This window comes from Saccopteryx leptura, chromosome 3, assembly GCF_036850995.1.
Source record: "Saccopteryx leptura isolate mSacLep1 chromosome 3, mSacLep1_pri_phased_curated, whole genome shotgun sequence".
NCBI classification, from domain to species: domain Eukaryota; kingdom Metazoa; phylum Chordata; class Mammalia; order Chiroptera; family Emballonuridae; genus Saccopteryx; species Saccopteryx leptura.
In genome coordinates, this window is record NC_089505.1 from 372101232 (window position 1) to 372129183 (window position 27952).

Sequence of the window (27952 nt, forward strand, 5' to 3'; positions counted from 1 at the left end):
CAGACCAATCGGTGTCCCGAGGGCGTGGCTGCAGTGACATCAGAAACAGGTAGTTGGGGTCAGTGTTGCGGGGTGTCCCTGCCTTGGCGCAACCTCCCTGGCAGGGGTGAGCGGGAAGCAGGCAGAGGGAGGACCTTCCTTGGAAAGGCGCATGCTGTCCCTGTGGGCCTGGCCTCCTGCTGCTCACGATTCCCTGAGCACCCATTCCCGCCAGGCACACAGCAGGCACTTGTGAGAATCGCTGATTCCGACCCAAACGAACGTGGGCGCTGCACCGAACATGGAGCCCCTGCGGCGAGGAAAGCGAGTCTCGAAGGCATTAGAGCCTGGCCCTCACCCCTGCCCGAGGAGTGTTGAGTGAGCCCCCCGGGCGCCCGGGTCCGTCCCCCGCCTCGCATCCGCCCGGGCGGAGAGCTCCTGGGGAGCCTCGTCCGGGGTCCGGGTCGGGGTCGGACCTCCGGAGCGGCTGGGAGGACGCACGTGCGGCTGACCTGCTAGGCCGCCGGGAGCCACGCGGGGGCGCAGTGCCGCCGCGGACGCGGGCAACCACGAGGCGTGGCTTCAGGCCCCGCCCACCGCTGGGCGTGCGCGTGCGCAGAGCGCCCCCCTCCCGCAGAGGCTGCTGGGCGGGGCGACGCGAGCCAGCGCCGACCCGGAGCGGATCGGTGGCGGCGGCGGCGGCGGCTGTGGGAACATGTGGCGACCGGTGAGTCCTCCTCGGCACGGCACGGCGCCCTCTCTCCCCCGGCTGCCGTCAGCAGCCCGCCACGGACCCTCCGGGCGCACCGCAGAGACGCCTCGTGCGGGCCCTGTCAGGGAGCCGGTCCCGCACCCGCGGGGCCCCCTCTCTTCGGGGATGCTCACCCCCCAGGAGTGAGCTGTGCCTGTTGGGGGGCTGTGCCGGTGCCACTCGGGAGCCCCCAGGCCGGTGGCCTCCGCCCCCCGCACACCTCCGCGCCCTCTCGTCCTCGGGGCCCCTCCCCGGAGAGACGTCCTTTCCCAAGGCACCTGCTGGCCGTCCGCCCTGGCTTCGGGGCTGCGGACACTCCTGTCTCGTCCCCGTGGGTCCCTTAGACCCCCTTCGTGCTCCAGGCTCTGCCAGAACCAGTACCAGAACCGGAGGCCCTGCCTATCTCCCCCTCGGGCCGGCTCACTGTAGCACTTTCCCCCGAGGGCCCTGACCCACCCGAGACCACCCTGTACTGACAGCGCCCCGGGCGCACCCTCTGACCCCCGGGCGGCCCGCGTTCCCTGGTGCCCGGTGGTGGCCTCCCTCCCGTCCGGGCCATCTCTGCAGGGGGCAGCTTGTCACCGCACCCTCCCCAAGGACCCGGCCCTCTCTTCCTGGCGTTTGGGGACAAAGAGACCGAGGTGGCTCCTGGCGGCGTGTCAACTTGGGCTTTTCTGGAGAGCGGTGCACTTTTTCTCGCAAAGCCTAGCCCTGTGGGTTTAGAGGTTCGCAGCAGAATGAATTACCACCAACGAACGAGCAAGCTCCCCTATGATGGGCTGTTTCACCGGCTGCGGTGATGGAGCGTGTTGGCCTGAGAGTCAGGTGCAGGGAGGGGGACGTGGACTTGGCCCTGAGTATATATAGAGCACATCACAGTTCCTAAAGCTTCTTCAGGAATATGGCCACTGAATGCTCCAGACCAGGGGTGGAGGGGCCAGTTTTAGTCTCTTAACTAGAGCTGCTCACAGCCTCTACGTGGAGTGGGCCCCGTCGACTTCTGAGTCCTGACGGGGCTCAGAGGGTTACAGGCACCAGGTTTCCCAGGGCCCAGACTCCCAGGCGCTCACCCTGAGGACACGTGGATGCCGGGCTCTCCCCTTCGGCTGAGGGTTAGGGCTGCCAACCCTGTGATTCAACTGTCCGCGTTCTAGTCAGCCCTGGTGCAGGTTTGTCCTCGTGAGACTCGGCGCTGGCTTCTCACGGTTCCGGGCCGGCTTGGCTGCAGGGGCGTCTCATCTTCCTTCTAATCGACTGTGTCTAATCTACAGGGTGTAGGAAAGCCAACGGCTCGGCTGGGCGGGTGCCAAACACGTGACCACACACACTCCTTGTTCTGTGTTAAAGTGCACACGTTAATGAGCTTTGTAATCTTGATTTGAGTGTTATTACTCAAAGCTCTTCTGTGCTGCTTTGGAGATTGTTAGCCGAGTCCTGGTAAGCCCTGGGTTTCTGTAGACATAACTTTGGACACGCTCTAGGGAAGCAGGACAGGCTGGAGAGCAGGAAGCCCAGCTCATCTCATCCACATTGGAGGGCTTTGGGAGTGGGAAGGACACAGGAACAAGTATGTGGTCGTCTCAGTGAAAAGACATTGGAATGTGGGAGGACTTCCCAGGGACCCACAGCCCTCTCGGCACTTGTGTCCAAACACTTCTGGTGCTCAGGTCCTGGGTGTGGTTCAGGTGATGTGTGATGTGATGGGAGCAGCCCTGGATCGACCCCTGGAAGGTTTGGCTGCAGGCTTTGCCCCACATTCATAGCCACGTGACTTCTTTGGGCTTGGGGAATATCTCCCATGTGATGGGAATGTCCCATCCGGGCATCCCCAGTGGGCAGGAGCCTGTGGGTGCTGTGGAGTTGTGGGCACACGGCCTCGTCCTTGGAGTCCTGTCTGCTGCAGGGCTGCTCATCTCCTGCGGGACTGTGTCTTCCACATGTTGCTCAGCTGGTGTCCCACATGGGTTCTGGCTCGTTCTGTGCTTATCAAAGCTGATCTCAGGGCAGCAAGCGTTTGTGGACTTTCTGCTTCATGTAGCAAAGCACGTTCTAGATCCTAGAAGTACAGACATGACTGAGAGGTGGGCCCTGCTCAGTCTGCTGGGGACATAGGAACTAACCTGATAGTCACTCTTGTGTGATAAGGACAGAGGAAGAGGGATGGACCAGGTGCAGGGGTGGGTAAGGTGAATCAGGGTGTACTGAAGGGTATTCCAGGCAGGACAGCAGCCTAGAGAACACACCGGGCTGTCCAGGGTCACCAGAGGGATCTATGTCACAGGAGCTGAGCGAGGGGTCCCTGCTGAGAAATGAGTTGGGGTAAGGAGATGCGGCCAGAGCTCCTAGTAGGTGGTGGTTCCTTAGGACTGGTCCACACACGTTTGGCACTGTGCTGTCATGTGCTCAGAGACCGTGGACTCTGGTCCTCTGCTCCTCCTCCAGAGGCCCTGACAGCAGCGGACAGTCGTCAGGCGGCGGGAGGGGCAGTAGGCCCTCATGCTCTGGTGTAGAACGACTCTGTAAAAGAATGGTATGTTTTAGTCATTCTAAATAAAATCCAGTTCATCATAACATTTTCACTCAAACAATCCTGTAGTTCTTATCAACTAGTTGATCATTTATGCTAGGACAGAAATTTTTTTTTTTAATTTTTTAAATGAGTTTATTGGAGTGACATTAAGAATGGTATGTTTTAGCCCTGGCTGGCTGGCTCAGTGGATAGAGTGTCGGCCTGGTGTGTGGACATCTCAGGTTTGATTCCCAGTCAGGGCACACAGGAGAAGCCACCATCTGCTTCTCTTCCCCCCTTCTCTCGTCCTTCTCTGCCTCTTTCTCTCCCGCAGCCAGTGGCTCGGTTGGTCTGAGCATGTCAGCTTCAGGTGCTGAATATTGCTTGGTTGATTCGAGCTTTGGCCTCAGACCGGGATGCCGGGTGGTTCCTGGTCCAGGTGCATGCAAGAGTCTGTCTCACTTTCTCCCCTCCTCTCACCTTAAAAACAAACAAACAAATAGATCGGTAGAACCGTGTGTAGTTTTTTTTGTTTTTATTATTGTTTTTTATTCCTTTTTTAGAGAGGAGAGAGAGTGAGAGAGAGAGAGAGAGAGAAAGGGGGGAGGAGCAGGAAGCATCAACTCCCATATGTGCCTTGACCAGACAAGTGCAGGGTTTCAAACCGGCGTCCCCAGTGTTCCAGGTTGATGCTTTACCCACTGCGCCAGCACAGGTCAGGCAGAACCCTATGTTTTAATGTCAAAATGATGTTTAAAATTGAGTTAGGTGACTTGACATGTTCTCACCAAACCCTTGTATGTTAATCACTCTCGGGTACAATGTGCTCCCCTCCAGCTGTCAGGATCCTTCTGCACTGGAGGGTTTCAGGGCAGGCCACTTTGGGACTGGGAAGGGTGTCATCCGCCGCCAATTTGGCCAGGAGCCACTGCAGTAAACACCCTCCTTTTGTTGAGCACCTGTTAAGTGGCAGGCCTGAGTGAGGTGCTTTACTTCCACCCTCTCTCACCTTTCCAGCCCTGTTCAGAGATGAAAGGTGTCTGGAGGGGTCACCCTGGCAGTGGGGGAGTGAGGCTGCAAACCAGACCTGTCCCTCCATTCCAGAATTTGGCACTTGTGGCCTCTGCCCCACTTGTGACCCTGTTGGCAAGAGGCTGCTGTGAGTTATGTGCCATCTGCACACCCGCGCCTTCTTCCTGTGGTCATCAGAAGACCTAAGTGGCCATGAGTGGCTGGTGCCTGGCAGGGGCCGTTCACACTTCTCTGGGGAAGAGTCCTCACTGTGCATCTGTTCCTGGTGGGCTGGGGGCTCTCCAGGTGGAGGGACTTGGAGGCCAGCCCTTGGGGAGCTCTCCTCCCCCTCAATCTTTTGCTGTCTGAGTCACGTCTGCCCAGAGCCTGTGTGGCCCGCATGCTCAGCCTTTACAGGGCATCTGGTGGGTCAGGTGATGCTGGGTACAGTCATGGTGTTGGGGCATCTGTGCCAGGGCTCTGAACCAGGGGCCCCTGGCTCTGCTTCTCCGGATTGTCGGCATGTTGGCTAGAATAGCCCACAGATCTTTGTTGTGATTGTTGATATGTCAGAATGATGGTTGTTGGCCGGCTTTGTGTCTCTTCCTTCTCTGTATGCCGTGGGGATCCCCACAGGACTTGCAGCAGACCCCAGTTTGCTGCCCTTCCACTCTGGTCTCCCGACATTCTGTATGTAACCCCTCGCCAAGCTTTTCAGGTTGGGAATAGTCTCTTCTCTTCTGAGCAGAACAAACCCTTTCCTTTTGGAGAAGCTGCAGGAAGTTGTATTAACATAAACAGTTCAACCCAAGAAGGGTGTACTGCTTTGTGTCAGGTGGGGTGAGAGAGGTTTGTTGAGAGGAGGTGATGGCATTGAGGACAGGCAAGTGGCTTGGCTCAGTGAGGAGGAAGCCGAGGAGAAACTAGTGGCTCATGCACCCCAGGTGAGGTCAGCCTGCACCAAAGCCACGTGCTCTGAGGGCTTTGCAAGTGTCAGTGTACTTGACTCGCACTGTACTAGTGCAGCAGCACCCGCTTCATAGCACAGAGAGGCACTGGTCCATGCCACAGGGCTGGGAATACTGGCGCCTATTCACATAATGCTGACCATTACATGAGCCTGATGGAAAAATTGTGCCAACAGACCTGGGATTCCAATTTCAGCCTTCGAGGTCTGGGTCCAGAGCCTGCCCTGCCCTGCTCAGCCTCGGGTGCCTGTCCAGGGTCCTGGCCCCACCTGCTAATGCCAGGAACACCCCTCCCCCCGAATTGTGACAACTAACTATTTAGAGTGACCACAGTGCCTGACCAGGCGGTGGCGCAGTGGATAGAGCGTCGGACTGGGATGCGGAGGACCCAGGTTCGAGACCCAGAGGTCGCCAGCTTGGGTGCGGGTTCATCTGGTTTGAGCAAAGCTCACCAGCTTGGACCCAAGTCGCTGGCTTGAGCAAGGGGTTACACCGTCTGCTGTAGCCCCAAGGTCAAGGCACATATGAGAAAGCAATCAATGAACAACTAAGGTGTTGCAACGAAAAACTAATGATTGATGCTTCTCATCTCTCTCCATTCCTGTCTGTCTATCCCTCTCTCTGACTCTCTCTCTGTCTCTGTATAAAAAAATAAAAAAAAAAAGAGTGCCCACAGTAACCCCTGGCTGGATAGTCGGTTGGTTGAAGCTTCATTCAGAAGCGCAGAGGTTGCCCTTTTGATTCCTGGTCAGGGCACATGCAGGAACAGCTCGGTGTTCCTGTTTCTATGTCTCTCTCTCTCTCTCTCAAAAAAATAGGAGTGCCTGCAGCCCAACGGGTGGTAGTGCAGTGATTAGATCATCGACCTGGTTCAAAACACAGGTTGCCAGCTTGAGCACAGGCTCACCTGCTTGAACACAGAGTCTCTGGCTTGAGTGTGGGATCGTAGACATGACCCCATGGTCCCTGGCTTGAGCCCAAGGTCACTGTCTTGAGCAAGGGGTCACTGGCTCAGCTAGAGCCTCCTGGCCAAGGCATGTATGAGAAGCAATCACTGAACAACTAAGTGTCACAACTATGAGTGGATGCTTCTTATCTCTTTCCCTTCTTCTCTGTCTCTCTTGCAAAAAATAAAAAAGGAGTGCCTGCAGACAGTGTCCAGTGTCCTGACACAGAGTCATCCAGGCAAGGGCCCCTGCCCCCGGCTCCAAAGTGCCACCTTCCTGGCGGGCACAGTAAGTAGGACAGCAGGTGCTTCGTACCTTTGATCATGAAAACATTTAAATACAGGGACCAGCTGACAGATGCCCACCGCCCGGGTCTGTCCAGTTTTACTATCTTGCCCTGATTGTTTCCAATTCTACTTGAAAATGTATGTTTTGTAGTCATTGGACCATGTGATAGTAAGTCACAGACATTTTGTTTGTTGGCTGGTTGTTTGTTTTTTTTTTCCTTTTTTTCAGAGAGAGAGAGGGATAGACAGGAACAGACAGACAGGAACGAAGAGAGATGAGAAGCATCAATCATTAGTTTTTCATTGGGCGTTGCAACACCTTAGTTGTTCATTGATTGCTTTCTCATACGTGCCTTGACCGCGGGCCTTCAGCAGACTGAGTAACCCCTTGCTGGAGCCAGCAACCTTGGGTCCAAGTTGGTGAGCTTTTTGCTCAAACCAGATGAGCCCGCGCTCAATCTGGCGACCTCGGGGTCTCGAACCTGAGTCCTCTTCATCCCAGTCCAATGCTCTATCCACTGCGCCACCACAGGTCAGGCTGGTTGGTTGGTTTTTGAGAGAGGCCAAGAGAGAGACAGCAACACAGAGCTGCTCCTCTATGTGCTCTGACCGGAGAATCCAACTGGCAACCTCTGCGCTTTGGGATGATGCTCCAACCAACCGAGCCATCCAGCCAGAGCTTTTGTTTGTTTCAGACATTTTTACATGTACCCTCTAGATCAGGGGTAGTCAGCCTTTTTATACCTACCGCCCACTTTTGTATCTCTGTTAGTAGTAAAATTTTCTAATCGCCCACCGGTTCCACAGTAATGGTGATTTATAAAGTAGGTAAGTAACTTTACTTATAAAACTTATAAAGCAGCGTTACAGCAAATTAAAGCATATAATAATAATTATTTACCAAGTACTTTATATCAGATTTTCACTAAGTTTGGCAGAATAATCTTTATAAAACAACTTACTATAGTTAAATCTATCTTTTTATTTATACTTTGGTTGCTCCGCTACTGCCCACCATGAAAGCTGGAACGCCCACTAGTGGGCGGTAGGGACCAGGTTGACTACCACTGCTCTAGACCTCAGTGGGCATCTCCTGAACAAGAACATTCTCTTTTGTAACCGTGGTAACTTTATCATGCCCCACATACTAAAAGCACAGACAGACCTCAGAGTCACTGTTGCTTTGGTTCCAAACCACCACAGTAATTTGAATACCATAGTAAAGTAAGTCTCATAGGCTTTTTTATTTCTCTCTGCACATCAGTTACATTGTAGTCTGTTGAGTGTGCAGGAGCATTGTCTAAAAAAAGAATGTACCTACCTTAATTAAAACATGCTATTACGGCCTGACCTGTGGTGGCGCAGTGGATAAAGCGTTGATCTGGAAATGCTGAGGTCACCGGTTCGAAACCCTGGGCTTGCCTGGTCAAGGCACATATGGGAGTTGATGCTTCCAGCTCCTCCCCCCCTTCTGTCTCTCCTCTGTCTCTCCCTTTCCTCTCTAAAATGAATAAAAAAAAAACAAAAAAAAAACATGCTATTACTAAAAAATGCTGACTATTACATGAGCCTGATGGAAAAATGGTGCCAACAGACTTGCTGGACCCTGGGTGCCACAAACCTTCTACTTGTAGAAAGCACAGCATCGTGAGGGCCATAGTGCAAGGCACACGTGTGATTCCCAGGGTCCACGGTCTGTGTTCAGACTGTCTGGAGGTGCTTCCTCCAGGTCAAGGCCAGGGTTCCTCCTTTGTGCTCGGTGTCTCGCCTGTCCAGCCTCCTGACCTACGGCAGTCCTCCCACGTCCCCCCACAACCTTTTATTTAATATCTTGTTAAGGAAATCTGCAAACATTTACAGGAGTAGAGAAACTTGATCAGTGGCAGTGCCCAGCACCTGTATCCAACTCATGCACCCTGATGACTCAAGGCACCAGGCTGCTGGTGGGAGATGGTCCCCCTTGGGTCTGCTTGTTGGGATTTTCTCAGGGTCATTGATGAGTGCTGAGCGCGGTTGCTGGTGGCTCTTGTCAGTTGTTCCCGGGCTGTGGTCTTGTGGACGTCATTCCCTGGCTCCGCACGCTTGCCTAGGATCCTCGGGGCCTTTCCTGGCTGCTGCCCTGCCATGGACTCCAGCCGCTTCGTCCTCCAGTGCGACAGCCCCAGCATATCCCCTCCTCCCTCGGGAAAACCCCCACAAGGGCCTGGGGTGCCCACCTGTGCCCAGCTCACTTTGCCGCTGCCCTTCTCTTTTTCTTTTTATTTATTAACTTCAAAGAGAGAGGAAGGGAGGGAGAGAAAGACAGAAACAGAAACATCGATCTGTTCCTGTACATGCCCTGACCAGGGATCGAACCCATGACTTTTGCGTGTCGGGATGGCACTCCAACTGACTGAGCTATCTGGCCAGGGCTCCCCGGCTCTCCTCTCTGTAGGCAGCTCCCCTCCTCACCTCTGGGCCCACGTCTTTTCTAGCCACACAGGCCTGTCCCCTCAGAAACACCCTGTGCTCTTGGCTTCAGGCCTTCACTGACATCGTGCCCTCTGCCTAAGACCCTCCATAATGTCCACATGGACGTCCCCTTGCTCCCAGGCCACAGGATCCCTCCTGCCCTTGCACCTGGTACTGCCCTCACAGCCACGTCGGTGTATCTGTGGTCCATGGTCCGTGGTCGCATACAGGGCTCACTGTCAGGCTCATCTTTGTGGCAGAATTGGTGGGTGGGTGTGAATGGTAGAAGGTATTCAGTCCGGTGAGGGACACGGGCAGGGTCTGGATGGGGCCTGCCACATGTGGGTGACAGGCACAGAGTAGGCAGGCAAGGCTAATGCCTCCTGGCACATCTGCTGGTCACAACCCCCCATCTGAAGTCTGGTGGGAGGAGGTTGGGATCCCAGCCTGGACCCAGCCGTCCTGCAGGCATTCACCGATCTTCCAAGAACTGACCACTGTGTGCGCACACCAGTATGTTCTCTGGGCCCGCTCCTCTCTGCAGCCCAGCATGGCCGTGTGCTATCCTTTGGCTCGGTCAGGTTTGCAGGCCAGAGGGTCCCGAGGTACACAGAACGTCCAACTGTTCTGACCCTCGCTGTGTGTGGCTTTGCTAAGCAGAGGTTTTGTCAGACTGTCCTCCTTTTGGGACAATAGGTCATGGACATTTTTCTTTGACTTTTGCTTTGTTTTGCTGTCCTTGAAATGGTCTTCAGGGTTGCATGCTTTGGCTAGAAAGTGAATGGAACGTCAGTTCCTTATCTGGCCCACAGTTCACAACAATAATCAACATCTGTGCTGTGGGCTCTGACTTACTATACACAGTGTTTTTCTTTTCCTCTAAAAATTGAGAATTTGCATTTGGGAGATTTGTGGTTGAGGAATTCTTAAGACCTGTAATGCAAGTAAGGCTGGGAGACCAAGGTTGCCAGTGAGCAGAGAGCCTCCCAGAACTCAGCTTCTCCGCACGTCCTGCTGGCCGGGGTTCTAGCTCTGCGGTTGGAGTAACCTGGTGCCTTCATCCACTTTCAGAACAGCTGCCCCTGCAAGGCCTGTTTTCCTGCATCCGATCTCCCTGTTGCTGTGGTCAAGCATTCTTAATACTTCCTTTGGAAATGCAGGATGCCTTCCTGAGGCCACAGGCCATGGTGTCAGCCGCAGGTCCCAGGGCCCCAGGAATGCCGGGCAGGGCCGAGGGCCTGTGGCTGCCTCCTCTGACCCCGTGCTGTTGCTCACTTTGCAGTCACCCCTTTGCCATGTCCACTGTGCTGTGCTGCAGAGCAGGCTGCAGTGCTGCCCGGTCCCCGCCACCATCCTCAGGAGAAGCCTCAGAGTCCCACCTGCTCGATGGTGAGTCCTCTACAGCCTCTTGCCAGGCAGGAATGGATGACCTCTTGTGGGCCCAGGGTGGACCTTCTCTGTACACGCCCCCCTCCCCTGGCCTGGGCCACCAAAATGGGATGCATGTGCTCCTGGTGTTAATGGCTGACCTGGGACTGGTTAGGACCTCTCCAGCAGCTGGTAGCCAGAGCTGCGGCTTGGACAGTGGAGGTAGAGGGGCCAAAACAAGACGGTGGGCATGAGGGTCCAGGCCAGAGCCCGTGGGTGGGATGGGCGGAGCGAGGTGGGAGGCGCTGCTGGCAGGACTCCAGCCTGGTGGGCCAGACAGTGACTGGGTGCTGGGCTCCCGTGGCGGTCCCTGTCTCCACCCTTCACCATGCTCACTGTGTGTTGCTTGCACATCTTGCCATCCTGATACCTGTAGTCCATTTGGTGAGGTTCACAGTGGTGAGGTTCACGGTGGGGTGGTCACAGGGTAGCTGGCCTCGGCCCTAGAGCGACTTTTCATGTCGCCAAGGAGCTACTTGGAGTCTGGTGTCCAGGGTGCCTCTGTGGCTCAGGTGAAATAGTTTGGACCCCACAGTCAGAGAGGACTCTGCCGACCACATGGGCATCGAGGCCTGACGTCACCTGCCTAGGTGGGTGGACGGGGTGGGGAGGATGTGGATGGGAAGTAGCCAGCTGTGTGTCTGTCCCTTCAGGTCCTTGAGATCACAGCCCCTGTGGAAGAAGGTGCTCTCCACCACAGTGGTGGGGCTGCCTGTGCTCCTTGGCGTCCATTACTCCACGGCAGAGCCGCAGGAGAAGAGGAGAATGCAGCTCTTAGTGGACGGCGTCGGGCGCTTCAGCAGGTAGAAGGGCCTGGCAGCATGGCGGGCATTCTCTGCACAGGCCCTCCAGATCTGCCTTGAGCAGTGGGAGGGAACGGTGCCTCCCAGCTGCTTTGCACAGTCCTTCTTGCCCCAGCTCCCCCGAGAGCCAGCATCCACAGGGGGCGGGGGCTCTGAGGGAGGGCTGCCCCCTCCCCATCCCAGTGGACACAGTGCTGTCTGTTCATCGGGCTCTTCTGACTCTGTCTCCTGGTCAGGATGCTGGGGCAGGGCTGGTCTCCGGGCCCTCAGTCAGCACTCCTGCTCTTGATCAGATCCAGCAGTTCCTACAGCCTCCGAGTCCTAGGAACCAGCTTTCCCAAACCCACTGTGCACAGGACTGCCTGGGGGAAGGGCTCGTGTGAGGCCCTGGTTCAGAGTGCTGCTGCAGGGAGGGGTCCCGACCTGCCCACTCTGCGCACCTGCTGCCTCTCAGGCCTGGCTCGAGTTCTGGGAGGGAAGGCCGAGGCCAGCAGGCCTGCAGGCACTGTTCCAGAAGCTGCACTGAGATATCCACTGGGCCAGAGGTGCCAGATGGCTGACTGCCCACCCACTCACCGCCTCCAGGATGAAACAGGCCCTTTCACCCTGCGTGGGCCAGTGGACGGGTCTGCCTAGGCCTTCCCGTCGCCCTTGTGCTGGTTCTGGGTGGTGTTGTGCAACTCTCAGGGCTGATGACAGAGCCTGGAGCAGGTCTGCTTTTTGTTCTGTGGTCCTCCCCCGTGTGGGCTGTCCCTGTGCGCCCTGGTTCTGAGAGGCCCACTTGGCTGCTGGGCTCGTCTCACCTGTATCACGTGGGCCGTCTCAGTGTCAGACACCCAGCCACTGCTCATGCGCCTGCCTCTGCTGCGCCCGGGGGAACAGGTGTCCCTCACCTGCTTTCAGAGGCCCAGCTGGGATTGGAGAGAGGGCGCCGGGTGACGATCCTCCCCCAGCCTGGTGTTTTCTCTTCAGCTCTAAGCCTTAGCAAGTGCCAGGACAGCAGGCCTGACAGTATGCCCAGCTGGGTGCAGGGTGACCACAGGGCCTCGAGACCAGGGACACACAGCAGGTCCTGGGTGACAGGCAGTGTGGGAGCAGGAGCCCAGGGAAGGGGGTGAGTCCAACCGTGAGATGTTGGGAACTTGTTCTGTGGTAGGATGGCTGAGTCAAAACATGTCACATGCACGTGCCACACAGAGACTGCAGTGGGTGGAGGTTTGCATCAGGACCCAGTTTCTTTTTACAATTTCGGGCTTTTGCTTTTTTGCTCACAATTTCCAATGTCCAGAAAAGTTGCAAGAATACAGAGTAACATTTTGCTTTAAATCTTTGCAAGTACCTTGTCAACGTGTTGCATGATCTCTGAAAACTTGAGTGCTTCCTAAACAAGGGCTTTTTGTACCATAAACCTAATCAGGAAACTGATACATTATGACCCTCAGACCCATTCTGTCACCATGCACCCCAGTAACCACCCTTTCAGCACAAGGATAGGTCCAGGGTCCATGTCTCCGGTCCTCAGTCTGGAGCAGGCCCCCACGTCTGCCCAAGACTCTGACACTAGCTTCTAGTTCTGGAGTCCCCAGTGGAAGGTCCCCACAGCCTTCTCACTGTTGACAGTCCCCAGGTGACTCCTAAAACTTGGGAAAGTGCTGTGCTGAAGACTGGGGTGCCGTTACAGGAGAGGGTACAGGGCAGGGTCGGCAAAAGGAAGGGGCACATGGGGTCAGGTCCGGGGGTGGGATCTCAGTTTAGAGCTGTGTCCTTGTACCTGTCACCGCCTGGTGCTGATGTGCAGCAGTCCACGTGGGTCCCCTGGACAGCAGTGTAGGGAGCATCTGCTCAGTTCAGTACACAGGCATCTGAGCATGTCACTGGCCTCACGATTGAACTCAGACTCCAGCCCCCTCCCCACTGGGTTGATAGCACTTGGCTCAAAGCCCCAAAACTCTAATCATGGGCACTGGGGGGGGGGGGGGTCTTTCTGGTCATCGTTATAAACTCTCAGGCCCATAATGAACCAGACACTGCTGTCACTCAAATTTCATGAGTGTAAAGAGCTGGGGCAAAAGCCAGACTTCTTCAGATACAGAGACCTGGACAGAGATGTAGACTATTTATAGGCCAGTAATTTACCAGGGACAGCAAACTGGCCACAGAGGTTGCTGCCCATTTGTAAGAAAAGCTTCCTTGGCACCACAGCCACCCCACTCCTACCTGTGGCTCTTCTTAGGATGGCAGCATGGGGACCAGATGGCCCAGAAACCCAAATACTGTTTAACCCTGTGAAGACCCCCATCAGACAGGCCCTCGGACAGGGTGTCCTGTCATTTGCTCTTGGTTAGATTTGGGGGACACATTCTGGCAGGAATAGCAGTGTTCCCACGAGACTCCTGTACTGATCACCTGCCGGTGCCTGTTCCCATCACTCCGCCCACTTCTGAGGTGAATTCATTCTTATTGTGGTGGCCAAACTGGTTTCTCTGTTTGTTCATCCCTGCCATGTTCCTTAGTTGGCATTTGACTGGAAGGACGTCTCTCTCCTCCCTAGTGACTTACATCCAGCCTGGCCCATGCTGCATCCCAAGGGCTGCTCTGTTGGTGGCACTTTGTTGCTGAAATCATTCCAGAGGGGAGAGTGGGAGCCCCTTCAACCTAGGTTTTGTAACTCTTTTTAGAAATCTTCATTTTATTGTAAAAATTTAAAGCAGGGGTCCCCAAACTTTTTATACAGGGGGCCAGTTCACTGTCCCTCAGACCGTTGGAGGGCCAGACTATAAAAAAAACTATGAACAAATCCCTCTGCACACTGCACATATCTTAAAGTAAAAAAACAAAACGGGAACAAATACAATATTTAAAATAAAGAACAAGTAAATTTAAATCAACAAACTGACCAGTATCTCAATGGGAACTATGGGCCTGCTTTTGGCTAATGAGATGGTCAATGTGTTCCTCTCACTGACCACCAATGAAAGAGGTGCCCCTTCCAGAAGTGCGGCGGAGGGCCAGATAAATGGCCTCAGGGGGCCGCATGCGGCCTGCAGTTTGGGGACCCCTGGTTTAAAGCATAGGTGTGAGTACTCTACAGAGAACCGAGACTTGACCATTAATATCTCCAAGTCCTTTTGACATGTCTCCGTTTTGAGGGTTTGTTCCTTCTGCACTATAGATGGTCCAGCTTCGTCTGGTCCTTTCACAGCCCTGCATGACTGCTGCCCCTCAGGACTCTTGGGGCTGTGATGAGCATGCTGGTGTGCTTGCTGCTCTGGGCAGTGTGCCCCAGGCCCTGTGCGGACTAGAGCTGTATATCAAGTCACAGATGCCCACCCTGTGCACTCACAGACACTTCCCGTTGCCTGTGTAGCTCATTCTCACATTCTACCTGTCACTCCCTTCCCCAGCCGGCAGACACCTGGCTTCTCTTGTCCTTAGTTCAGGGACTTAGTCATCACCCCAAGTGTAGCCATCACCCCCACCCCACGCAGACCGGGCCCTGGTTTTGTACCCAGTTATTCAGGAAGGGCTCCCACCCCGTCCATCACACCTTCCCTTCCTCATAGACAGCCCTGCTTGGCTCCCGTGTCACCAGTGGTGCCAATGGCTAGGAGCAGGGCATGCCCAGAGGCAGGAAGGAGAGGCTTGGCTTGGATGGCTGGAGCCCCTGCCTTCAAGGGCAGGAGTCCCATGTTCCTCCTGTGAAGGTCTGAGTGCTGGAGGCTGGGATTCCAGCCCCACACCCTCTCTTCTCTAGACCCAGGGTGACCCGTCCAGGGTTGTTGGTGTGGGGAGTACGTGAGGACCCCTGCCGACACCAGGAGGGGCTGGCAGGGTGGGGCCTACAGCTCAGCAGCGACTGGGGCTGAGGGATTCTGTGCCGGCAGGTCTCTGAGGATCGGCCTGCAGATCTCCGTGGACTACTGGTGGTGCACAAACGTCATCCTGCGAGGGGTGGAAGAGGTCTGTCCGACTCCTCAGCTGCAGCTGGGCCCGTCCACACTGTGGGGTGGGGTGCTGCAGGAGGTGGGTGTTGGGTGGACTGAGGAGGTGCCTGCCTATCCCCATACCCTCCCTCCACGCCTGTGGTCAGAACAGCCCGGGGTACTCGGAGGTGATGTCTGCGTGTCATCAGCGGGCGGCCGACGCCCTGGTGGCCGGGGCCATCAGCAACGGGGGCCTGTATGTGAAGCTGGGCCAGGGGCTGTGCTCCTTCAACCACCTGCTGCCACCTGAGTACATCCAGACGCTGCGTGTGCTGGAGGACAGGGCCCTCAAGCGTGGCTTCCGGGAGGTGAGCCCAGGCCCTGGGGAGGGAGGGGAGGCACAGAGGCTGGGAGCAGGGGCTGGGCGGTGGCCCCTGTGCTGCTCTAAGACTCCTCTCCGGCCAGGTGGATGAGCTGTTCCTTGAGGACTTCCAGGCCCTGCCCCGTGAGCTTTTCCAGGAGTTTGACTACCAGCCCATCGCGGCCGCCAGCCTGGCCCAGGTGCACCGTGCCCGGATGCACGATGGCACCGCCGTGGCTGTAAAGGTACGAGGAGCCCACCTTGTGTGGCAGTGGGCTCAGGAGGCGGCACTGGGCTCGGGCGGCGGCAGCCAGGTCCTCCCCGCGCACTCACCTGGTGCAGGTGCAGTACATCGACCTGCGGGACCGCTTCGATGGCGACATCCACACCCTGGAGCTCCTGCTCAGGCTCGTGGAGCTCATGCACCCCAGCTTTGGCTTCAGCTGGGTCCTCCAGGTAACCACTGCCCACCAGCAGGCCGGGAGCAGCACTCTGCATGTGCTGGGACCGCATGGCCCCTGACCACCCATGTGGCCCTCAGGACCTGAAGGGGACCCTGGTCCAGGAGCTGGACTTTGAGAACGAGGGCCGGAATGCCGAGCGCTGCGCACAGGACCTGCAGCATTTCCGCTACGTCGTGGTCCCCCGCGTGCACTGGGGCACATCCAGCAAGGTGGGCTGGGGCCCTGCTGGGTGGAGGGTGGGGGGTGGTGTGGGGCAGGGGCCTGCTAAGCTCAGCCTCTCCCTCACAGCGCGTGCTGACAGCAGACTTCTGTGAGGGCTGCAAGGTCAATGACGTGGAGGCCATCAAGTCCATGGGGCTGGCCGTGCCGGATGTGAGTGCAGGGCATGGGGTGTGGCACGAGGGGGGTGCCCCCCATGCCCTCGATGGGGGATGGGAGCACCATGTGCGTGACAGAGGCGTGGCCCTGTCCTCACCCCAGATAGCAGAGAAGCTCATCCAGGCTTTTGCTGAGCAGATCTTCTACACAGGATTCATCCACGCTGACCCACACCCTGGCAACGGTAGGAGGAACCCCCAGGAGGTGAGGGGGAGTCGGGTGAGTGGGTGAGTGACCGCCTGTGCCCTGTCCCTAGTTCTGGTCCGGAAAGGCCCAGATGGGAAGGCACAGCTGGTTCTGCTGGATCACGGGCTCTATCAGTTCCTGGATGAGAAGTAAGTGTGTGTGTGTGTGGGGGTGGGGGGTGCTGGCCTCTCCTGCCTGGGGCTCTGCTCACTCTGGGCCCCACAGGGACCGCTCAGCCCTGTGCCAGCTGTGGCGGGCCATCATCCTGAGGGACGACGCGGCAATGAAGGTGCACGCAGCTGCACTGGGGGTGCAAGGTGAGGCCAGGGCGGGGTGCCTGGGGGCACAGGTGTGCAGCCTGGCTCAGCCCCCCCCCCCAGACTACTTTCTGTTCTCCGAGGTGCTCATGCAGAGGCCCGTGCGCCTGGGGCAGCTGTGGCGCTCACACCTGCTGAGCCGCAAGGAGAAGGCCTACATGCAGGCCATGGCGCGGGAGCACTTTGAGGACATCATGGCCGTGCTCAAGGCCCTGCCGCGGCCCATGCTGCTAGTACTACGCAACATCAACACCGTCCGCGCCATCAACACCACGCTCGGGGCTCCCGTTGACCGCTACTTCCTCATGGCCAAGAGGTGGGTGCTGGTGGGAGCCGGGTGGCGGGTGGGGACGGACGGAGTGAGGCCTAGCTGACCACATCTTTGACAGTGCGGTCAGGGGCTGGAGCCGCCTGGCGAGTGTGACACGCCCAAGTGTATATGGTGCCAGCCTCCTGCGCCACATCAGGGTTGTCTGGGAGACGTTCAAATTTGAAGTGGTCCTGAGGTAAGTGGACAAACGGGGCCCCGCGGGTGCGTGGGCAGCCAGGGCCTGCTCCCCACTGACCTGACACTGCTCCGCCCATTCACCCCAGGCTTGAGACCTTGTCCATGCGGCTCACCGCTCTCCTGGTTCGAGCACTGGTACGGCTGGGCCTCATGGCCAGGACCGAGGGGCTATATGAATACCTGGAGACCTAGGGCCCCAGGCAGAAGGACCTTGGGCCAGTGGAGCTGACCAGAACTGGAAATGTGGACACCCTAAGACCCAGGGCACAGGAGCAACATGGCCTGGAGTGGGGGGACCTCCGGGGGCCCCTGACCACTGGTAGGTCCAGGAGGCCCTGCAATGACCACACATACTTCTCAAACCAAACAGATTTTTTTCTGTGTTTTGTACAAAAGGGGGTGAGGCAGGGCACAGGGGCAGTGACCATATCCAGAGATCTAGAAGTGAGCAGTGACGCGGTCCGTCTCTAACAGGTCATCTAGGATCTGTGGGGGAGAGGGGCCGGTTAGGGGGTGGGGGGGCGGGTAGAGCGGGGAGGCAGGGTGTCACTCACAATGTCAGGGGTGGTGCCGATCTTCTTGGCCAGCTCGCTGCGCTCCATGGTGCTCAGGTACAGGTAACGGTTCAGCAGCTCCCCGTCCAGGATGTTGCGCACGGCGTTCTGCAGGGTGCGCCGGTCCACATGCAGCATCCTGGGGGGGGGGGGGGGGGGGGCGGGGTGTTAGGCAGTGGGCAATTGGGACTGACCTGGCCCCAGGTGTCCAGGGTGGCCGGCAAGCTCACCGGAAGGCGCGGGGGTTGAGGCCAGCGTGGTGGGGCAGCATGGTGGTCAGTGCGTTCTGCAGCATCAGCAGCCGCCGGTAGGTCTTCTCCTGCATGGGCAGCAGGAGCCCGATGCCACCGTCCAGCGTGGCTGTGGGGACACCCTGTGAGCCACGTGCCCCGGCACCACCGGCCCCGCCTCCAGCCTGCCCGGCACTCACCGAACCAGGTGATGTGCTTGTTCTCCCACACGACTGACTTCTTGCTGGGCCCATCAGCAGCGCCCCGGCACAGGGTCCTCCAGAAGGTGTTCACATGGGCGCCCACGTGGAAGTCCGCCCGCCGCAGCAGACGCATGCCGCCAAAACTCTCCTTGGCTGGGTCAGAGGAGCCTCTGTTCATGCCCGGCCAGTTCCCCCCCGCACCCAGCCCCGGGGTCGGGCACGCACTCACCCTCCGGCAGGTACATGTACACCATCAGGTTGCGGTCACGGTCAGACACTGGGAACAGAGCCCAAGTCAGCCCTAACCACCCCCAAAGTCTCGGGGTCCCCAGGCCCCACACTCACCCAGGAAGCCCAGCTGGCTGTTGTCCACCATGAAGTCTACGCTGTACACTTCAAGTGGCTTGGCGTCCTGGGGACGGAGGGGGGGGGTATCAGGGTCTGCCAGGGGCCAGGGACCACCCCATGCATGGCGCCAGCCCCCCAGGTACCCGGGACACGAGGCTCAGCGTCTTGCTGTCCTCCTGGTAGCGCAGCAGCGAGATGCTCTTCATGACGTCTGCAGCCAGGATGAAGTTCTTGACACTGATCATCTGGTGGATGTAGAGCTGGGTGTCGATGAAGGCCATGCCCGTCAGCTCGCTGGCTCGCAGGCTCCACAGGAAGATCTGCAGGCAGGAGAGGGGGTGGCCGGGGGTCCACAGGCAGGCGGGACAACAGGTCAGGTGGGACAGGGACGCACCTTCTGGCCGATGGCCGACACCAGATGGCCATTGCAGTGGCACAGGGCAGTCACGGGCCCCTTCTGCTCCTTCTCATACAGGACTTTGAACTTGTTCTTGGTCAGGGGCTGGCCAGGCTCAGGGACCACCTCAATCACATCCATGATCAGGATCTGCGTGCAGGGAGGGTAGCGGGTGATGCGGGCCGATGGCACAGGGGCTGACGGTCGGCCTGCCCCTGCCTGCTGGCTCTTACCCGCCCACGGCAGGTGACTTCCTCCCCCTGCATGAGGCAGGTCCCGGCAGCCACGTAGCCCTTGAGGCCCGACACGGTCTCCTCACTGCGCAGTGACACAGTCTTCATGCACGTCACGTGCTCCCACTCCTCCAGCTCGATCCTGGAGAAGGCTGGGTCAGGACACAACCCCTGGCCACCCACCCTGCCCCGCACCAGGCTTAGGCTCACCTGGCGTTGGGGATGGCCTCCCAGCTGACTGGGGAGATGAGCTGGATGGAGAAGGCCTCCTGCTGTGGGTGGATGTACCGGTCATCTGCCGAGACAGGAAGCTGGTCAGGGAGGGACGGCCCCAAAAACAGGCCCAACTTGGGAGTCTCCTACCTCTCTCAATGGTCTCAAACTCCTTCTCCTCGCCCGTCATGCGTGGGATGCGTGTGCACGATGTGTTGGTGCTGGTAGCCACAGCGTACACCTGGGGGAGTGGAGGGTGTCACACATCAGTGGCCAGGCCCCAAAGGTCCCTGTCTTTGAAGGGGGTTCCAACCTTGGACTCCACGTGGTAGGCCACATAGTGGGCTGTGCAGCGCAGCGGGATCTTCCTGACAGGCCACGGGGCATCGTAGGACAAGTAGGCAGGCAGGACACTGATCCTCAGCTCGCCCTGGGGGGACAGAGGGGTCAGGAAGGCCCAGCACCCAGTAAAACCAACACAGGCAACCCCAGGCCTGGAGGCTTCCTGGGGTCAGGCCTCACTCAGCTGGAACATGGGGAGTGAGCCACTGCAGCATGCTGTCCCTTCTCAAGCTCACCTAGGGCTGGGATTTTGGCCACAGCTGTCTGGGCCAAGGTAAAAGCCAGGACCAGAGGGCACTGGAGGCAAAGGATGGCCCACACTGGCCATTCCAGAGTCTGCACAGACAAGTGAGGGGCCCCTGCTAAGGCCCCAGACCCTCCCTCACCCACAGTCCTGGGTGCATAAGCACCTTCATCACTAAGTCCTCAGAGTGGTTCATGGGGTCACTGCTCTCATCTGAGTGACACAAATGCAGAAAGTGAGGCTCAGAGAGGTGAGCACTCCAGCCAGTCACAGCTCTTCAGGGGCAGAGCTGAGGTCCCAGGTGACAAAGCAGTGACACCCAGACAGGGGCCCTTGAACCATCCTCCAAACCTTCCTATTAAGTCCCAGGTCTCACCTTCTTGGCCTTGGCCCCCACCACCCCCTGGACCCATCACCAAAGGCCTCATTTCCAGGTCACAACACCTGCTCCTACCCTGGGCAGCTCCAGCTGGGCACCTACCTGTCTGTTGAAGTACAGGAAGCCACGGGGACAGTTGACATTGTGAAATGGGGCAAAGGAGTCGATGGGGCCGTCAATGCCCATGGGGTGCAGCCGCAGCGCCCCCCGGCCAGTCACCAGGAGCCAGTGGGGTGAGGGGCCACAGATGAACACCTGGGGGGCCGCACTGTGAGGAGGTTGCTGGGGCAAGGTCCCCACTGCCCCAGCCTGGCTCCCACAGTGCGGCCTGCCTACCCCGGAGTAGCCATAAATGTCCTCGAAGTAGCGGAACCGTGCCACACGCCCACGGGCCCCGGCCCCCTCCTCAGCACCACCACCGTCCACCTTCTTCTTGGATGGCTTAGGCTTCTTCTCTCGGAAGTTGATGTTATGGGGAACCTGGGGGGAGGTGCTGTGAGCACTGCACTAGGTCCCCACCCCCAACCAGCATCCGCCCGCCCCCTGAGCCACCACTGCACCTTCTTGAAGCGGACTTTGAGGTTTCCCTGGCCAAGCTGCGAGTCGTGGGCAAAGGCCTCGTAGATGAGCAACTCTTGGTCCACGTGCACCTGGGGACAGTGCTGGTTTATCAGGGGCCCAGACAGTGCGGGCACACCGGGGGGCACAGAGGGCGGGCAAGCACTGGCCTGCGCTCACCAGCAGGTAGGGCCGGCTCTGGCGGCTCCCCAGCGCCACCAGCAGCACCTCCTTGACGAGGGGCAGCTCTCCTTGGCGCGTGGCCTCCTCCTTGCGAGCCTCGCCCTGTGTGGTCGGCTGGCCAAAGGAGCTGTCCACTAGGACCCGCTGCCCCACTGGGAAGTTCTTCACCAGGAACACCAGCCGCCAGTCGGGGAGCTGGTAGACCTGTGTGGGGAGCAGTGGTTTGTGCAGGCAGGGGTGGGCAGCTGTGTGGGCACAGGGTGCTACTCACCTCCATAATCCCATTTTCCCGCACCAGCAGGCACCAGTGGGTAGGCTCAGCCTGGAATGGGGTGGGGTCCCGGTCTGCAGGGGGCTGGCTGCCCCTGCGAGCCTCCTCCTTGCTGGGGCTGAAGAGGGAGCCCGAGTCCCCATACAACATCTCCTCCTCGTCATCCACTGTGGGGCTGGGAGCACACGTGTCACAGGCAGCCACCACAGTGGCCCCAGCCCTGGCTCCCCGGCCCCGGCCCCCCACACACCTGGTCTCTGAGCCCTGTCCCTCTGCCTCTGAGCCACTGCGGCCCCCAAGCTCGTCACGGGCCCCACCCAGGCGGCTCTCAGTGGTGAACATGCCGCTGACGTCCCGGTACACACACATGGCGATCACCTTGGACTGCTGCAGGGGAGGGAAGGTCTCAGTGATGGGGGAAGGAAGGAGAGGGGACAATGTTGGGGACAGTGTGCCCAGGAGTTGGAGGACGGGCCTACATGGTGCAGCGGGGGTTTGTGCAGCGCCAGGCGGTGGTGGCGGCCCCCATAGGAGTCGCTCTTGAGCAGGAACATGGTGACATGGCCCTCAGCACTCATGATGACCACGTAAGGGTCAGCCACTGCGCACTGCACGATGGGGGACCCCAGGTCCACAGGGATGAAGTGCAGCTGGTTCACTGTGGGCACAGGCGGTTAGTACATGTCACCCATATCCGCCCACTTCCCGCCTTCCCACTCAACCGCCCCGCCTACCTCCTTCCAGCAGGCGGATGCCCAGTGGTGACACTTGCACAATGTAGCGATTGTCCCCGATGTTGCCAGCAAAGACCGTAGGACCCTGTGTGGCGAAGCCACTTGTGTCCAGCTCCATGATCTCCTGCCCGGTCTGCAGAATCTGTGGGCAACCACGGTGAGGCACAGCCCTCACCAGGGGCGCCTCCACCCGACACACCCCTCACGGGCAAACCCCTTACCATGGTGGAGTCCTCCCGGCTCAGGATCAGAAACCCGTGTCTGCGCCCGTCGTCCTCTGTCTCAGAGGCACTGGGTTCCTGCTCGGCACCCTCACCCTTGGGGGTCTCCTCCTGTGAGGGCAGAGAGAGCACAGGTTCCACCACCCAAGCAGGGGTGCTCAGAGAGCGGGCAGACACCACAGCTGAAACAGAGCAAGCTTTCAAAGTGCCTGCCGGAGCCCCACTGCCCCAAGGCTGCCCTGAGCCTCACACAGACACAGTGCCCGGCCACTGCCCCGGCTAGACCTCCTTGCAACCTGGGATGCACACACCTGCTCCTTGCGCACTGGGGCAACCACTGTCCACATGTCGTAGCAGCCAGGAAGTTCAAAGGTTGTCACCACCTGGGGCCGGATGCTCTTCTGGAGGGACAGTGAGATGTCTATACGCCAGGGTCCCCGGGGAGGTGCCACCCCCCCACCCGCTCCCACACACCTGCAGTACAGACAGGGCCCCGTTCTTGCCGTAGCCAGAGCACATCACAATCTCCAGGTCCGGCTCCGGGCTGTTCTGAAACTGCAGGAATCGAGGTGAGGACAGAGGCCCATGCAAACCACCCCACCCTCTTTCCCAGCCCAGGCACCTCTTCAGACAGGAAGGCAGGCTCGCCCATGGCAGCGTTGGCACAGGGTCCAATGTTGAGGATGCTGTCACACACCTGAGGGTACAGCGGTGGTCAGGTGGGTGGGCTGGCCAGGGTGGGTCCCCTCTGTGCACAACCTCACCTCAAAGGAGTAAGTGGCCAGCTGTGTGCCCGACTGGGCCTCGCTGCCGTACACTTCAATCTCGTCCACCTCATCCTGTGGCACCGACTGGCCACCTGTAGCACACAGAGAGCCCTTCTGAGCCGCCCTGGTCACCTGACCTCAGTGCCGGCCCCCTGAAGCGGCCCCTGACCCTCCTCACCTGACCAGCCCACTGTGGAGTCCACGCGCTTCTTCTTGGATGAAGGCTCTTCCTATGAGGCAGGAGAGCAGTGAGCAGCTGGGGAGGCCTGCAGGGGCAGGTCCCACAGCAGCCCCGGACACCCACCTTGTCAGCAGCCTCGCGGACAGTGCTGGCTGGGGCCTCCTGCAGCTTCTCCGTGTACTTGAGGAGGAGGGAGTTGCCGAGGCGAGAGCCAAGGAACAGGTACCCAGGCTCCATGGTGACCATCTGAGAGAGGGAAGGCGGTGGGTGGTGAGGGCGGGGCTGGACCCTGACCCCAGCCCATCCTGTAGCCCCCACTTACGCTGCTGGTGAGCACGCTGGCGGCGGCCTTGTCGAAGTGGAAGGCGCGAACACTGCGCATGCCGTCGGTGATGAGGGTCAGCACGTAGCTGCAGGAGGTGGGGACACTGAGCTCGGAGCGAGGCTCACGGGGCAAGAGCGGGAGGTGATGACACTGAGAGGCACAGAGGTCAATGAAGGGGGAACTCACATCTCTCCGCCCTTGAGGGAGATGACCATCTTATCATAGGAGATGAAGGCTGCCTGAGCACAGTCCAGGGTGATCCGCACGCCCTCCTGGGTGCCTGTTGACGGGATGGGGGAGCGGTGGCACCAGGCTGACCCAGCAGCCTCCCCCCACCCCTGCCCCAGCCACACTCACGCAGGGGGAAGGCGGTGGTGCCTGAGGTCAGGCTGTTGAGGGCCACACCGTAGGGGGGAACACTCTGGTTCAGGTATAGCAGCGAGTTGACAGCAAAGACCACGACCCCACCTGGAGGAAGACATGCTGGTGGGCAGAGCTCAGAGCACTGGATACCACCCCCGCCGACAGGCCTCACCTATGGGCTTGGGCACAGCGAGGGCCTGGGTGCAGTCAAAGGGCAGGCTAGTGAGAGACCAGATGACAGGGTGGACCTTCTGCGTGATGTTCAGTGAGATGGCCACGATGGAGCACGTGTCCTGCCGCACAGCCACGCGCCTGGGGCCACAGCGAGTGGTTCAGCCAGGGGTCCCCCCCTGCCCCCCCCACGAGGCCCACAGCAGAGGGGCCTCACCCAGGCCAAGTCTGGTTGGGCTCAAACAGGATGAGCAGGGTGGGCTCGTAGTAGCCATGCAGAAACTGCAGGTCGACGATGTTGAGAAGCTTCTCGTCTAGGGCCCGCACGTCGATGATGTAGCTGGGCAAGAAGCTGGACCTCTGCCTGTGGGGGCGGGGCTTCAGCACGGGGAGGGCAAAGGGGGGCTGGGTCTCAGGCACCTCCACCTATACCCACACTCACCCCTCGCCCATGAGCCCCTCATGCTCCTCGGCTAGGCTCTCCCTCCGGAAGGGCAAGACCACCAGCCGCGTGCCGTAGATGAGCATGGCTGCACAGCGCCCGTCGGGGTCCACACGCACCCGTGGAGTGTGAACATTCTGCACGAATCCGTCCTGAGGGTGGAGGGCCATCAGGCAGGCCATGGAGTGAGTGGGAGTACCCCCCCCCCCCCGCTGGGAAGCAGCGGGGGCAAGGGCTGGGGATAGGAGGGAAGAGGGGTGGGACGGGGCAAGGGGACAGCACGGCCCTACCCGCAGTTCTGGCTCCTCAAAGTAGTGCAGAGACAGCGTTTTCAGGTCGTGCGTGCCTGGGTCATACTCCACCACCGAAAGCTGCAGACAGCACATCCGAACCATGGCCCACCCACTGCAGCCCTGCCCAGCCCAGGACCCCCACCAAGCCCACCACCCACCTTGGCATCCTTGAAGCTCAGCAGCAGGGCATCCCGCTTGGCGCCTGCCAGCTGCACGCTAGCCATGGACATGACGTTACCAAAGAAGGAGAAGGAAGCTACCAGTTCCAGCTTTTCCCGGTGTTCCCTGTGGGCCTTCCCCTCTGGGGGAAAGGTGGTGGGTACAGGTCTCATTCCCTCGCCCCCCCCACCCCACCCTCAGGCACGTGGCCAGGATAGCCACCTGTGTGCTCACCTGTGCTCCTGTCACTCTTGGTCGGCGCCTAGAGGAGAAATGGGAGGCAGTGAAGAGTCACACTTCTGGTCGTACGAGAAGTAATCAATGAATAACTAAAGTGATGCAACTTTGCCTGACCAGGCAGTGGCGCAGTGGATAGAGCGTCGGACTGGGATGCAGAGGACCCAGGTTCGAGACCCCGAGGTCGCCAGCTTGAGCGCGGGCTCATCTGGTTTGAGTAAAAGCTCACCAGCTTGAACCCAAGGTCGCTGGCTCCAGCAAGGGGCTACTCGGTCTGCTGAAGGCCCGCGGTCAAGGCACATATGAGAAAGCAATCAATGAACAACTAAGGTGTTGCAACGCACAATGAAAAACTAATGATTGATGCTTCTCATCTCTCTCCGTTCCTGTCTGTCCCTGTCTATCCCTCTCTCTGACTCACTCTCTGTCTCTGTAAAAAATAAAATAAAATAAAAAAATAAAAATTAAAAAAAAAAAATTAAAGTGATGCAACTTCGAGTTGATGCTTCTCATCTCTCTCCCTTCCTTCCTGTGTCTGTCTCTCTCTCACTCACTCTCTCTCTTGCTCAAAAAAGAAAAAAAAAAAGCAGATAAAACATGTCTTGGTGGGAAGGGGACAGTGGCCTTCTGTATTCCCAGGACCGTAGACCAGACCAGCTGGAAGTTTGAGGTACTGGTCAAAAGCCAACACTGGAAGAAACTTGAAAGACTAGACCAGGGGTCCCCAAACTACGGCCCCCTGAGTCCATTTATTTGGCCCCCCTGCCGCACTTCCGGAAGGGACACCTCTTTCATTGGTGGTCAGTGAGAGGAACACATTGACCATCTCATTAGCCAAAGTAGGCCCATAGTTCCCATTGAAATATTGGTCAGTTTGTTGATTTAAACTTACTTGTTCTGGCCTGACCTGTGGTGGCGCAGTGGATAAAGCGTCAACCTAGAAACACTGAGGTTGCCGGTTCAAAACCCTGGGCTTGCCTGGTCAAGGCACATATGGGAGTTGATGCTTCCTGCTCCTTCCCCCCTTCTCTCTCTCTCTCTCTCTCTCTCTCCCCCCTCTCTCCTCTCTATAATGAATAAATAAAATCTTTTTAAAAAGTAAATAAAAAATAAACTTACTTGTTCTTTATCTTAAATATTGTATTTGTTCCTGTTTTGTTTTTTTACTTTAAAATAAGATATGTGCAGTGTGCATAGGGATTTGTTCACAGTTTTTTTTATAGTCCGGCCCTCCAATGGTCTGAGGGACAGTGAACTGGCCCCCTGTGTAAAAAGTTTGGGGACCCCCCTGGACTAGATTAAGCAAGACAGGAAACCTGATGGGAGGATTGAAGGACAGGGGAATGAAAACACAGATGCGGCCAACATTTCATAAAAGTGGGCTCTTGTGAGAGCCCACTGAGGAGAACACGCATTCACTGTTGCACTGTATGAAGTCTTTGAAATATAACTAAAAGTTTGTATTGAGAAAAAAGAACCTTCCCTTCCTGCTAGTTCCTAACCCATCCCTACCTTCCCCGTGTACAAATCTCCTTCAGAGAGCTGTCCAAGCTCAGCTGTCCAAGCTCAGGTGGCCAACACCCCCTTCCGCTCTCCATCCCAGTCCACTGTGCACGCCCCCTCCACCCTCAGCTACTCCAGCTTCTGCACAGGGTGTTCCTACTGCCTGCAGGTCCCTCCACTTGCCATCACTGAGCCTAAGTCTTACTCCCCCTCCAAGAACTGATAAAGAAAAAAAGCCACCTCTTACAAGAAGCCTTCCAGCAACCAAAGCACCCCCTTGATTTCCTCTGCTGATGAATTCATTGCACTTCACTTAAAACTGCTGCCAACAGTCTGTCTCCACCCTAAATCCAGCCTGCTCCTTTTGCCAGAATGTTCACCCCTGACCAACTTCTCCTGCGCCGCAGGGAGGCATCTCCTGGTTAGCCCGCCGGACCCACCCTGCCTCCTTCAGGACGTTCCCTCTGTCCCGCACTTCTCGCACTCGACCCATGTGCTTACAGATGTGCCTTGATTTACGGGACGGTTCCCCCACCGCGCTGACTCAGGTTTTGTCCACTAAAGTATCCCCTGCTACCTAGACCGCACGCAGTAACGTGTTTATATCACTTAATTCGTTTAAAAAGCAGAACAAATAGTAAGTATGCACGAGGGCAGTCCCGCGGTAGGGACGAGCTCGGGCGCTGCAGACCAGTGTGCTTCCCCACCCGCGTCCGAACCCGGGGCTCCGCGAGCAGCGGCGGGTGGAGGGAGCGGCGGGAGCCGGCGCGGCGGGGGCCTACCTCGGCGTCGCGGTTCAGGCGGTAGACGTAGAGCTGCGAGGTCCCGGCCACCACGAGGTTGCGCTCGCTGTTGTTGAAGAAGTTGCAGTACATGGAGAACTCGAGCCCGGTGGGCGGATGCGCCTGTTTGTAGACGGCGTACATGGCGCCGAGTTCGGGCTGCGTGGGGCCGCAGGCCACACACCGAGCGGGCTCCCGCCACAGCCGCCCACTTGGCAGTTGGAAGCCCGCTCGCGGTGGGCCGGGGGGACCGGGACGGCGGTGAACACGGTCCGGCCGGGCCCGGAAGCTGAGCGCGGAGGTTCCGGGGTCCTGTTGCTGCGCCTGCGCAGTGCAGGGGCGACAGCG

At 58.3% G+C, this 27952-nt stretch overlaps 2 protein-coding genes across 3 annotated transcripts; one reads left to right on the forward strand and one right to left on the reverse strand.

The window, feature by feature from the left end:
- Positions 1 to 448: 448 nt before the first annotated feature.
- On the forward strand, positions 449 to 17630 carry ADCK5 (aarF domain containing kinase 5). The gene is made up of 15 exons (XM_066379784.1): positions 449 to 706; positions 10186 to 10292; positions 10985 to 11134; positions 15019 to 15094; positions 15225 to 15425; positions 15523 to 15663; positions 15761 to 15874; positions 15960 to 16091; positions 16171 to 16254; positions 16363 to 16444; positions 16517 to 16595; positions 16672 to 16763; positions 16827 to 17079; positions 17153 to 17269; positions 17358 to 17630. The coding sequence occupies exons 1-15, from the start codon at positions 695 to 697 to the stop codon at positions 17461 to 17463; spliced, it is 1746 nt and encodes a 581-aa protein (XP_066235881.1). The 5' UTR covers positions 449 to 694; the 3' UTR covers positions 17464 to 17630.
- CPSF1 (cleavage and polyadenylation specific factor 1) lies at positions 17630 to 27885 on the reverse strand. Of its 2 annotated transcripts, none has more exons than XM_066379756.1 (37): positions 27605 to 27885; positions 25317 to 25344; positions 25082 to 25224; positions 24921 to 25001; positions 24631 to 24782; positions 24406 to 24552; positions 24190 to 24329; positions 24012 to 24122; positions 23841 to 23934; positions 23652 to 23739; positions 23453 to 23575; positions 23327 to 23378; positions 23146 to 23240; positions 23004 to 23078; positions 22856 to 22936; positions 22693 to 22782; positions 22382 to 22492; positions 22161 to 22302; positions 21906 to 22084; positions 21677 to 21813; positions 21427 to 21601; positions 21153 to 21359; positions 20975 to 21064; positions 20751 to 20894; positions 20517 to 20669; positions 19763 to 19879; positions 19600 to 19690; positions 19447 to 19531; positions 19237 to 19378; positions 19001 to 19153; positions 18750 to 18926; positions 18604 to 18670; positions 18488 to 18535; positions 18256 to 18411; positions 18056 to 18185; positions 17826 to 17964; positions 17630 to 17757 (listed from the first exon to the last, which is right to left on the reverse strand). In XM_066379756.1, exons 1-37 carry the CDS (start codon positions 27746 to 27748, stop codon positions 17710 to 17712), a joined length of 4335 nt encoding a protein of 1444 aa, XP_066235853.1. In that variant the 5' UTR covers positions 27749 to 27885; the 3' UTR covers positions 17630 to 17709. The 2 variants fall into 2 exon arrangements, with proteins under 2 accessions (XP_066235853.1, XP_066235854.1); XM_066379757.1 differs by having other exon boundaries at positions 25082 to 25139; positions 27605 to 27709.
- Between the last annotated feature and the right edge of the window lie 67 nt (positions 27886 to 27952).